This window comes from Protomyctophum bolini (assembly GCF_963924005.1).
Source record: "Protomyctophum bolini genome assembly, chromosome: 21".
Classification (NCBI taxonomy): Eukaryota; Metazoa; Chordata; class Actinopteri; order Myctophiformes; family Myctophidae; genus Protomyctophum; species Protomyctophum bolini.
Window position 1 is genome coordinate 16,011,053 of NC_137882.1, and position 12,058 is coordinate 16,023,110.

At 42.5% G+C, this 12,058-nt stretch overlaps 1 protein-coding gene across 1 annotated transcript; it reads left to right on the forward strand.

Annotated features, from left to right (window-relative positions):
• The first annotated feature begins 761 nt into the window (after positions 1-761).
• abcf2b (ATP-binding cassette, sub-family F (GCN20), member 2b) lies at positions 762-12,042 on the forward strand. Its single transcript, XM_080794174.1, has 15 exons — positions 762-877; positions 1,802-1,975; positions 2,438-2,656; positions 3,201-3,383; positions 4,169-4,340; positions 5,989-6,084; positions 6,518-6,620; positions 7,586-7,681; positions 7,942-8,061; positions 8,273-8,362; positions 8,596-8,706; positions 9,182-9,244; positions 10,045-10,173; positions 10,414-10,617; positions 11,427-12,042. Exons 2-15 carry the CDS (start codon positions 1,828-1,830, stop codon positions 11,541-11,543), a joined length of 1,851 nt encoding a protein of 616 aa, XP_080650300.1. The 5' UTR covers positions 762-877; positions 1,802-1,827; the 3' UTR covers positions 11,544-12,042.
• Positions 12,043-12,058: the final 16 nt, after the last annotated feature.

A 12,058-nucleotide genomic window follows, 5' to 3' on the forward strand; every position in this document is an offset into this window, starting at 1 on the left:
TTCTGGCAGCCACCTTTTTTGACCTGATTCAATTTATCCCCCGAGCAAGCTCTATTAGCCTAGGAAAGTCACATATAGTGTCCAGCTTTATGCACAGAAACAATCCTTTGTGATTCCTATGATTCAGGAATCAGAATCAGAATAAACATCCTTAAAGTTGAAGCAGGATAAACCCAGTCTGGGTCTTCACATGTTACAAAATATATGTAATCAGGTTTACACCTACTGCTAGGCTTCAAAGGTTTGAGGTGACTCAATGGTAATGTAAATGGCTGGAACCCTGACGTGTTAACTTAAGACTTTGCAGGCCAGCTCCTCTGGCCAGTTGAAATGAGCTGATGCTGTTATTAAATGAGGAATTATGGTTTCAATATTCCTCAATCACTCACAACCAAGTTACCAACCACAGCAGGAGGATGACAAGTCAAGACAGACGACAACTGAAGGCCCATTGTGTATTATTATTATTATTATTATTATTATCGTGCATTATGTATGGGAAAGAAAATAAACCAGCTGAGCTACAGATGGAGATGCTGGCTCTGGCTCCCTGCCAAGACATGTGGAAACATCACCATCACTTTCACAACCAACCAGCCAATCACAGTCAGCGACGCTGGGCTTTTGCCGGGCAGGAAAAGCAGACCATTTTTTACCGCAGTCCCAGGATGAGAGGCGGGGCCAGCTTTTGCGACCGCCCCTCAGTGACCATATACGGCGCGTCTGGCGCTCTGGAGAGAAGAGCCTCATCAAGCACCACCCCGCGTCCACCCGGCGTCGATTCGGCGGACACAGTACAGTACAGAGTGAAGTAGTGTGGTCTTGGTCCTGGTCCAGAAGACACGAGACATCTCGCTACAACGCTCTTATCCGCCAGGTAAGGACGATATTAACACCGGTCCAGGTTAAATAACCTTGCCAGTGTCGTTATGAGTCACATTAATGTGTCATTGAGTCGTGGTTTTGTTGACATCTCGGCTGGAGAGAGAGATGAACCAACCGGCTTTTTTTTCAGAGCCGGGTCCATAAAACGGGGCCTCCGTCAAGCTAATGCTATAATAGCATTGTGAATGATACATACGTACTAGGCCTGTTAGCTTGGACAGCCTGGTGGAGAGAGACAGACAACTGTCTGAAATACCAATTTAACCAAAGCTATGTGTGATGTACACACGGTATAGGTAGAGATATAACACTAGGGCTTACGTTGGCTTAGTTATAGCAATTGTCATTGGCTCCGTTTATGGTAAACTTGGGGCTCAAATTAGGGGCTAATGTTGGCTAGCTAGTAGCATAGGCACTTGGAACACAACGTGTTACTTAGCACTAGCAGCAGGTGAAAGAAACGATGAGCAACTACGTTTTTGACTGAATGTTCTCTAAACGTATGTCGTGGTTTGGGTGTATTCTACTCGGTATTCTACAAAAAGTAAATGGTCAAAATGGTGGTGTAAGCCGGTATTCAGCGTTGGGAACAAATGCCGGTAAAAATTGCGACACTATTTCTGTAAGCCGGTAAAAATTGCGACACAGTTTTTCCTGGAAATTGAATACACCGAAAACGCCATTTTAAATATGAATATATGCCATTGATTGATATCTAAAATCAATTTGGCTGCTGTTTTTTTTTTTTTTTTTTATCGCACGATTTAACGTGATGGAAAACCGTTAAATGTATCTACACAATGCTGGTTCACTCGGTGGTCAATGACTCGTCATCATGTTGCCTGTTGGATGATATTGAAATGCCTTAGCGAGCAGCACGAATGAATGACTGTACATGATGTTCCTCTTCCTACAGGTCTTAATAACAGTCTAAACACAACCATGCCATCCGACCTGGCCAAGAAGAAGGCAGCTAAGAAGAAGGAAGCAGCCAAGAACCGCCAGCGGACCAAGAAGACCGATGAGAATGGAGAGGAAGAAACCCAGCAGGATGAAGCTGCGGAGAACGGGGCAGAGAGCATTAGCAATGGTAATGGTTTAAATCAAACACACATTTTACTGTTTTATTTTTCTAGCTCAGGGTTTCCCATAGCTCTGGACTTCATAAGGCTATGTTACTCTTGACTCCTGCAAAAAATAAAAATACTCAATACATAGACTGTTTGGTGCCTATACATTCCCTAGGGGACGTCTCAGCCCCCACCACAAGTATAAAATGCACTTTTTGGCCATAAAAGAAAATATTTTACCGGAAGGAAAAGTATTGTCGATGCGATTTTTCTATTGACTATCTGAGAGTGCAGTAGAGTAATTAAAATATTTTTTTTCTTCCAGTGACAATGTTTTTTTTGTTGCTAAATCGTTTTTAGCGGCAGGAAGTCGATAATAACATAAGTCCTTAAGGCTATGGACGAGAAGATACATTAGGGTTGTCTGAAAATTTGTCGCCATTAATTCACTATTAAAACAAAATGTTTACATTTTTTAACAGGAATTGAAAGCTTGGGCTTGACTAAGGAGATAGATGAATATGAGCTGGCGAAGACGGAGGCGCGTTCAGTGACCGGGGTGCTGGCCTCCCACCCCAACAGCACGGACGTCCACATCGCCAGCCTCTCGCTCTCCTTCCACGGCCAGGAGCTGCTGTTAGACACCAGCCTGGAGCTCAACTCGGGCCGACGCTACGGCCTCCTTGGCCTTAATGGCACAGGTAAGAAACTAGCCTCCCCTTACAACCAGTGGTGATCTGCATGTATTTCTAAAGTTACAATTTATGGACTTTTATTAAGACAAACTATATGGGTATAGATGTAACAACAATAGAGCTTATGTGGGTTTAGTTCTAGATATTGGCTCGCTCTGTTTATGTTAAAACTCAAATTAGGGCTAATGTTTGCTAGCTAAGTGAGTAGCATGCACTTTGAACATGTGTTGGTTGGAGGCTGGCGATAGAAACTATTAGCAACTGCATTTGTGAATGTTCTATTCTTTTTTTCTTCTTTTTTTTTTATCCCACCATTTTGTAACTCATTTTTCACCCCTGTGTCAATTATCTAATGTGATCCTGGGCTCTACACACCCTCCGCCAACCTGGGGAGAGCAACGGACTTGAACTCATGCTTGTGAATGTTATTTTCAACCTTATTTTCAACCATATGCCTTACACAAGAAAGGATATAAAGCCATTGGCTTATCATGTGTGTGAAATTAATAAAATGTATTCTGTATTTATGAATGTCATGTTTTTTTTGCAGGAAAGTCCATGCTGCTGTGTGCTATCGGGCACCGTGAGATTCCCATCCCAGAGCACATAGACATCTACCACCTGACGCGAGAGATGCCCCCCAGTACCAAGACTGCTCTGGAGTGCGTGATGGAGGTGGACGAGCAGAGGATCATACTGGAGAAGGAGGCGGAGAGACTCGCTTCAGAGGACTGTAAGTTCTGCTTATTTTAACACTAATTATGCTTAGGATGTCTACTTTATACACATATTTTCTAATCAAACTGTGGGGGGCCTTAAACGTGTGTACACGTCTTTAGGTCCTTTTACATGATATCAAACGAGTACGCTGTAATTAAAAATGTAATCTGAAGCCTTTCCTTCAGCGATCCTGCCGTTCACTTCCTTGTTTACGCCCCGACTAAAGTGTCTCTTTACTCTAAAATCAAAGGCTTCGAATCTGTTACTTCCGTGTTGCGTAGCATAACACTGACATCATTGACCAATCCTTTATCTTTACTGTTCATGTGTGCTCAGCTGTAGCGAGCAGCAGCAACAACACTTGCAGCCTATTTGATCATGATCGCGCTAATGAAACAAAACTACATGGAGACTGCACAGGATAATTATTTCAAAACAGTCAAGTATCAGAAGTTGATTTTACCCAGGTAAAGTAATGCGTCACTGCATGTTTAACTAAAGTTTTCCACATACGGTAAGTCCAAAGTAATTTCTGAAAAAGACATAAGCCTAACCTTTTTTTTTTTAATCGTTTGTTATATTGTTATAGCGCCATTTTTAGGTCAATGTTGTGACATGAGGGCGTTCCCACTGACTGGTTCTCCCTCCAGTCAATTGTAATAAGAACCCCGGCGTGAGACATAGGCGGACATTGTCAAGAAATGGATGTTAGAAGTAGCTCACACTGTCCCAAGTGCAGTAACTTGATTATTCACTGATGTTATGTATAATCCATTTCTGTGTTGTCCTACCCAACAGCGGAGAGTGAGAAGCTGATGGAGCTGTACGAGCGTCTGGAGGAGTTGGACGCTGACAAGGCGGAGGTTCGAGCCGGTCGCATCCTCAACGGTCTGGGGTTCGATGCTGCCATGCAGAGGAAGCAGCTGAAGGACTTCAGTGGAGGCTGGAGGATGCGTGTCTCTCTGGCCAGGTGAAGGAACATCTCTTATTACAGCACTTTGTGGTGACAGGATGTAGTACACAATTTAGCTGCTTGTTTCATTTCCTTCCTCAACATGGTTCTGATAGGCCAGGGCGCTCTGGTGTCTATGTGAACACATGTGTTTGGGGGGAGGGTGACAATGGTCATTGCATGTGCTCCTACAGGCTGGGGGTGGCGTCTGTCAGTAGGGAGTGTTGGGTGGGACAAGTAGTACGAGGGCTCACCATCGTCCTGGTGGGGGCTCCTCACTGGCAGGTGAGTCGGTAGGATACAACAGCAGTGACAACACAAATGTGTATGGCGAGGCTACTTTAAATAAAATAAAAAACACTTGTGTGAAGTGAGGGGCGCTCTTATCATCATACATCATCACATTCTGTGTTCAGGCAATCGAATCATCACATTCCGTGGTACACACAGACCCACAAAGCCTGGCATTGGAGAGTCCTTGTCAGAGAAGAGTTTGCGAAAAGCTGTCTTTATTTGTACGTCAGTGTGGAACTCTTATTTGGTCAAGAATGACTGAAGAGAAGCGAGAGACAGACCATCACACAGAAAGATATACCCTTACAACTTAATATTCTACTTTATTCACATCACAAACATTCCTGTATTGTAAATATAGACATCACTGATTGAAGACACCCCTTGACCGCTAGTTAAGAGACTAAAGCTATCATAGTTTTCTGAAAATGGTTCGTCCGTTCAGGAATCATGAGTAGAAAGAAGAATATGAAGCAAAGACGAAGGCTGAAATCCAGATGATGATCCAAGAGAGACAAGTGACGATTCAGGAGGTCAAACACTCAGAACTCTGCAAAGGTTAATGTCCATCAGTCTTCATATAGGGACTGAGGACAGCTGTCTCTCAGCTGGATAAGATACTTGGTCAAGAGATGAGAGAGAGAGAGGCTGTGTGATGCTGAGCTCTGGATGATCAAGAGATATGCAGTAAATGTGGACCCTGATACAGCCCAGCCCTATCTCATCCTGTATGAGGATGGAAAATGTGTGTTATGGAAATGTACAGAAGAATCTCCCAGAGAACAAAGATTCTCTAAGGAAGGTGTTACTATGAGGTTCAGGTTAAAAGGCAGACCAAGTGGACTCTAGGAGTGGCCAGAGAGTCCAACAGGAAGAGAGGGATCACATATGCCCCCAACAGTGTTTACTGGACTATGTGGTGAGGAATGGAAATGAGTACAAGGATCTTACTGACCCTCTTGTCGTCCTCCCTGTAAGAGAAGCTCCAGACAGTGGGAGTGTTTGTGGATTATGAGGAGGATTTGTTCTCCTTTTATGATGTTGAGGCCAGAGTTCATCTCTACTCTTTCACTGGCCTCACCTACACTGAGAAACTATATCTATTCATCAGTCCAGGTCTTCATGTTGGTTGTGCAATCTCTGACCATCTCTCCTGTCAACATGGATGCTGATCTCAAAGCTGGACATAGGAGGGGCTAGCTCCCCTCAAAAAGGGCATCCAAAGAAGTTCTCAGTGATAATTCCATTCAAGTGTAAAGAAGCTGATGAGGTGTTTATGAGTGTTAATCTTGTTTCAATGCGTTGTGTAGATGATCCCTGCCAGCAAAGAGACCGTAATGAACTGATTAGATGTTGTTTTCTGTTCCCCCAGAGCCCTGTTCATCAAGCCCTTCATGTTACTGCTGGATGAGCCCACCAACCACTTAGATCTGGATGCTTGTGTGTGGTTGGAGGAAGAGCTCAAACAGTAAGTCAGCCACATACACATACCCCTAGGGAGTGGTTCCATTTTGTTTTGTTAAGCTCCAAGTCTTTGGAAATCCACTTTATTTTCCAATTTCTTTAAATGATTATCTAATGTGTGCGTCCTTAAATATAATCATCTAATATGTGTGCATCCTATGTGATGGGCATAGAACAAATTACTTTAAACATTCAATAGTGTGGGTGATGTACTTTACTAAATTCAGCTAATTAATGATAAAATGGTAATTACAGGCCCCTGTTTTCAATATTTTGCCACACGGCATCAAATAAAGACATTAAGAAACTTAAATGGGAGAGGATCCCTCCTGTTTAATCTGCCGATGATAGAAATGTGTCCTGTTAATCCTTGGGTACTTGAGAACCCAACATGTTTTTAGCACACACAAAAAAACGTCTTTGTGCTTTCCTGTCAGGTTCAAGCGAATCCTTGTGCTCATTTCACACTCACAAGACTTTCTCAACGGAGTGTGTACGAACATCATCCACCTGCATCAGAAAGGCCTGGCGTACTACACGGTAAGAACACATCAACAACAATGCACTGGGGCGCTCTCATGTGTCATACATCACATTCACAACGGACAGGCAGACACACACATGCACACAAAGCATAGGAGAGGCCAGCGCCCCTCAAAAACCTAAAAAAAACAACATACGCAGTGGTGGATTTAACAATCTGGGGGCTCACAACAAAGCTTCAGCAGTACTGACTGAGTAGACCGTCACATAAGGGGTGTACCACACAAGTGGCAGAGGGAGCAACAAACATCGGATGTTTAGGGCCTGAGGCCTTCCTCATGGCCGATGTTTGTTACTGCTGGGGGAAAACGTGCTGGTATTCTTTTCTACCAGAAGCGTGCACCCGTTACGTCCTTACTTTAAACTACTCCACTGAGTGCTTGCTGCTTCTCTTTAATGTGGTCATTCAACACATTTTATTTTGAGATTGTACTATTGTCAATAGAACCAAGTAGCCAAAGTGACTAGCCAAATTACCAAATATTACGTAAGAAAGAGGTAAACATTGTGAAATTAGCCAATCTACAAGCTTGTACTTTGGCTATTTTCACTATTTATCTGTGGAACAAAGTCAAACTACATGTAATGCCTACAATTCCAAGTGTTTGTCAGGGTGGCGGTGGGTCCCCACATTCAAATAAATGATTATTTTGTGGGGGGGGTCACGGCCTGAAATGTTTAAGAACACTTGCCCTAATGCACCAGTCATCTAACCAAGCCAGATATAGAGTTTAATAAAGACAGGCAGGATATTGGCCAGCTTAAACGGCATCAGTCCTGATTCGGCAGAGCCTTTACAGTTCTTTTTATGGACTCTGCAGTCTGTGATCTCATAAAGCCCTATATGGAAGGTTGCGGGGGTGAAATGTGTTACTAAGTACACATGCACGTGTGTGTGTACTAGTAGGTTTGTGCAGCCCTCTGTGGGATGACCGTTGCAACATCTATTTTTATTTTTGAAGGGTAACTACGACCAGTATGTGAAGACGAGGGAGGAGTTGGAGGAGAACCAGATGAAGCGCTTCAACTGGGAGCAAGATCAAATAGCACACATGAAGGTAAATGAGGACACCGTGTGGTGGATTGGGGGTACTGCTCCACAGAAGGTATAATGAACATATATTCAAGTAGGGCATTAATTTACAGTGTCACTCAGGAGTAGCAGATTGTAATTTGTTTTATTTAAATCCTGAACAGTAACAGTTTGACATACGACAGACAATGCTAACGGTCATTCTTCTACACATTTATGGCTTTTTGCAAAGAAAACATCTTTGGTTCAAAAATCTAACGCCTGACTTTGCCTCCTCCCCTCCAGAATTACATAGCCAGGTTTGGTCATGGCTCTGCGAAACTGGCACGACAGGCTCAGAGCAAAGAGAAGACGCTACAGAAGATGGTAGCCTCAGGCTTGACTGAAAAAGTTTCAAATGACAAGGTAAGAATCTTCCATAAACATGAATGGTCTCAGAAAATGAAAGGTTAATGCCTCAATCTGTGATTTCTTCAACTGGTTGGCCGTATGTAGAACAGCCGCAACATAATACCTTAAACATCGCCATAAAATGTTCATTCATGAGATTTCTTTTAAACTTGTTTTCTTACTTTATTCCACACACTTAAGCCCTGCCTCTCGTGTTTCCCCACAGACCCTGTCATTTAATTTTCCTCCCTGTGGGAAGATCCCTCCCCCTGTTATCATGGTTCAGAATGTCAGCTTTAGATACAGTGACGACACAGTGAGTATTACAGCTTGTGTGTGCTACCATTAGTATACGTTATTTGTTCTATGTAGTTTATATTGTCATTTATATAAAATATAGTGTGCCTCGTTTTCATCTCGCCTGCCTGTTTTCTTTATTTAATTTATAATAACATAATGGTTTGGTTTGGGGCAAAACAAATATGAATGGACATTCATATTTATATTTATCGACTTACCAACCCCTCATTCTTCTGTTTTGCCCTTTAGCCCCACATATATAAAGACCTGGAGTTTGGTGTTGATCTGGATACTCGAGTGGCTTTGGTAGGACCCAATGGAGCCGGAAAGTCTACTCTGCTGAAACTTCTGATGGGCGATGTAGGTTGGGCTTCAAATTCATACTAGAAATGTACCAATGACCATCCTTTCCTTCCCGATGCCTATACCCAAGTTGTGTATTGGTCGATACCCAGTACCAATCCCATATCGGTGTAATAAATAAATCTAGGACAGTGGTTCTCAAAATGGGGTCCTCTTTGTTCCAAAATTACATGTCTAACTCTGAGACTGGGTTCCATTTGTGCACTCTGATTTATAGGGGTTCTTGAAATTAATACGTTTGAGAACCATTGATCAACTGAAGCATTCAAAAGACAATAATTGATTACTGTGAATGACATCATCAAATTACGTGGCATTGGAATGGCCTAGACTGGCATACTCACCGATACCAGAATTGTAGCCACTAGTTGCAGCTTGTATGATACTGGTTTCATTATCGGAAAAAGTTCATGATCAGAATCAATCAAAACATATTTTTTTCTTATTATGCATTCCCTTTTCCCCCCTGTAGCTGCTCCCTAGCGATGGCATGATCCGCAAGCATTCTCACGTCAAGATTGGAAGATATCACCAGGTAAGATGCTGAACCGGTCAGGAAGAATGTGGCTCTATTGAGAATTCCAATCAGTTTTCCACTTTTATGATCATGATAATTAATAGGCTCTGCATGAACTAGTCCCAGGTTTCCAGAAGGTGCTACTAGCTCAAACTAATGAGTTTAACACCGATTCGGATCTTAAATACTGTTATATACATAAAAGTTAGAAGTGTGACAATAATGAGCAATAATAAATCTGGCAGTTGTTACGACATTTGAATTCCATAGAAGTCGCCATGTTGCACATCGAAAGTAGACCATCTATGAGCTCTAAATGTGTTGAGAGCTTGCAGCGGCAATTTTGGTTATTTTAAGATCGGAGCATTTGAAGTGGTGAAACTAGCAATATGTGCAGAAGCATCTTCCATAAATATATATTTAATATGTGCAGAAGCATCTTTCATAAATATATATTTAATATGTGCAGAAGCATCTTTCATAAATATATATTTAATAAAAGCAAAGCTTAAATCCTCAATCTGTGATTTCTTCACATGGTTATCTGTATGTAGAATTACTAAAACATAATTTTGCATATTGTGTTGTTTAGGAAACGGCGCTAGTGTGTGGGAGCTCATTTCTCACTCACAAATCGCACATTAAGACCATTTTTCAGGCGTGAGATTTTGTTTTGCTTTTAATCCATAAATCAGGTAGTCTAATTCATAGGGATTATGTATCACTCACTGTTGCATCCTGTGAGATGAGCACATACACGTCTCAGATTAATCGTATGTATGCTTCAATTAAACATTCGATATGAATTTGTGTTCCAGCATCTGACAGAGCAGCTGGAGCTAGACCTGTCTCCTCTGGATTATATGATGAAGTGCTACCCTGATATCAAAGAGCGGGAAGAGATGAGGAAAATCATTGGACGCTATGGCCTGACGGGCAAACAACAGGTGAGAAGGACACATCTATCCAGAGGGTCAAAGCGAAATGGTTCACAAATCCAACAAATGGTCTTTTAAAGGAGATGCTAGCCCGTCTGAACTCATTTCAGAATAATTATTCTTTCATGACTCTCACTTCGTGACCATTTCACTCTACACCAAATCTCTTCACCATTCTGCTCCCAGAATGGGGAAGTTGGGGTTCAAGTTGTTGGGGACTAACAAATCTTTTGTTTGATCCACGTTCAGGTCAGTCCAATCAGGAACCTGTCGGACGGCCAGAAGTGCAGGGTGTGCTTCGCCTGGCTGGCCTGGCAGAACCCGCACTTGCTCTTCCTTGACGAGCCCACCAATCACTTGGACATCGAGACCATCGACGCCCTGGCCGAAGCCATCAATGAGTTTGATGGTGGAGTGATGCTGGTTAGCCACGACTTCCGACTCATTCAGCAGGTACATAAAACACACTGTTGATTTCCCATAAAGATTAGAAATGTATCGGTCCGATACCAGTGTATAATTTTAAACTAATCTAGGACAGTGGCTCTCAAAGTGAGTCCAGTGACTCTCTGGGTTCCTTGAGGGTGTTCCAAATGGGGTGCAGGCTTTAGTTCCGACATACTATTGATCCGAAACCTCAATCCTAACCTAACCCTAACCGCAAGCACGGGAGCAGCGCATGTCAGACCATCGCTTTTTCGCATCGCATGTCCCCCCGCTTCGGATCTTCGGTGTGTCGGAAAAGCGTGCGCACCCCTTCCAAATGTACCCTTACAGGTCTGTAACTCTTGAGTGTGCAAATCAAACGGCCCAGTCATTGAAATTAAAAGCTTTGCAGCTTCAAGTTAGAGTAAAACAATAATGTAAATAGTACAATGAATGAAACGTGATAAATTATGTGGCATCAGAATAGCATAGACTGGCATTCTAGCCGATGCCTGCATTTTAACACATGGATGGAGATGTCATTGTCTCTCCTCCATATGGTTCTGTTATATATTGATTCAGTAGTTTGAGATGGCGCTATACTACAATCTGTCAGCGTCTCTGTGTCTCGGAGATAAACCGGAACTGGTTGATCTGTCTGTAAAACACCCTTTTATCTCTGATAAAAAAAAAATCATGCCTAGGGTACGATTCCAATTCTGGTATCGGAACAACTCTGGTAAAGTTCTATCATTGTAAACCTTGTGGATTCTATAATCTGTATCATCGCTCTACACAGCACCATTATCAAGGCCTCATGTCTTTCATTTAACCAGGTGGCACAGGAGATCTGGGTGTGTGAGAAGAAGACCATCACCAAGTGGACCCGCGGCATTCTGGCTTATAAGGAGCATTTGAAAAGCAAGATCAGCAAGCAAGCACACGACCTCTAGAACAACAACTAACACACCTTGAACCGCTCAATTTGATCATGCATCGTGGATTTGACCCTCAAACTCCCTGCAAGGGATGAAGATTGGGTTTGCATTTCAGGAATTAAAACCTGAACAGAACTAGTCTCTTATGCATCTTTGTATTTAGGGACCTGTCTGTTGTACCTGATATTTCCATTAAGTTTGACTACGATGTACCCTAACCCCACTCAACCTGACCCAATCCCCTGCTACCCTTCACCTCAGGCTGCACTCTGATTGGCTGATTTCACCAGAAGCGTCTCAGTGCATTTTGGAATGCATTCCATTGTGCTGTCAACAAGCAAGTTTATTATTTTCCAATTGTGATGTTTACCATGTATGCAGCAGCTTATAGGGTCATATTTTCAGATATTTAAAATTTAGACTTTTTTTTTGTTGTGTAAAAAGAGCAGCAATGCCTTATTTAACAAATGTAAATGCAATAATCTTTGCCGAAATAAATTTACTTAAGTTACAAGCAGACATATTCATGG

Coding starts and splice junctions, on each gene's coding strand:
- abcf2b (XM_080794174.1), top strand. CDS start 1,828: ATGCCATCCGACCTGGCCAAGAAGAAGGCAGCTAAGAAGAAGGAAGCA. Junction 8,062..8,272: donor AAAAAGTTTCAAATGACAAG/GTAAGAATCTTC, acceptor GTTTCCCCACAG/ACCCTGTCATTTAATTTTCC. Junction 10,174..10,413: donor GCCTGACGGGCAAACAACAG/GTGAGAAGGACA, acceptor ATCCACGTTCAG/GTCAGTCCAATCAGGAACCT.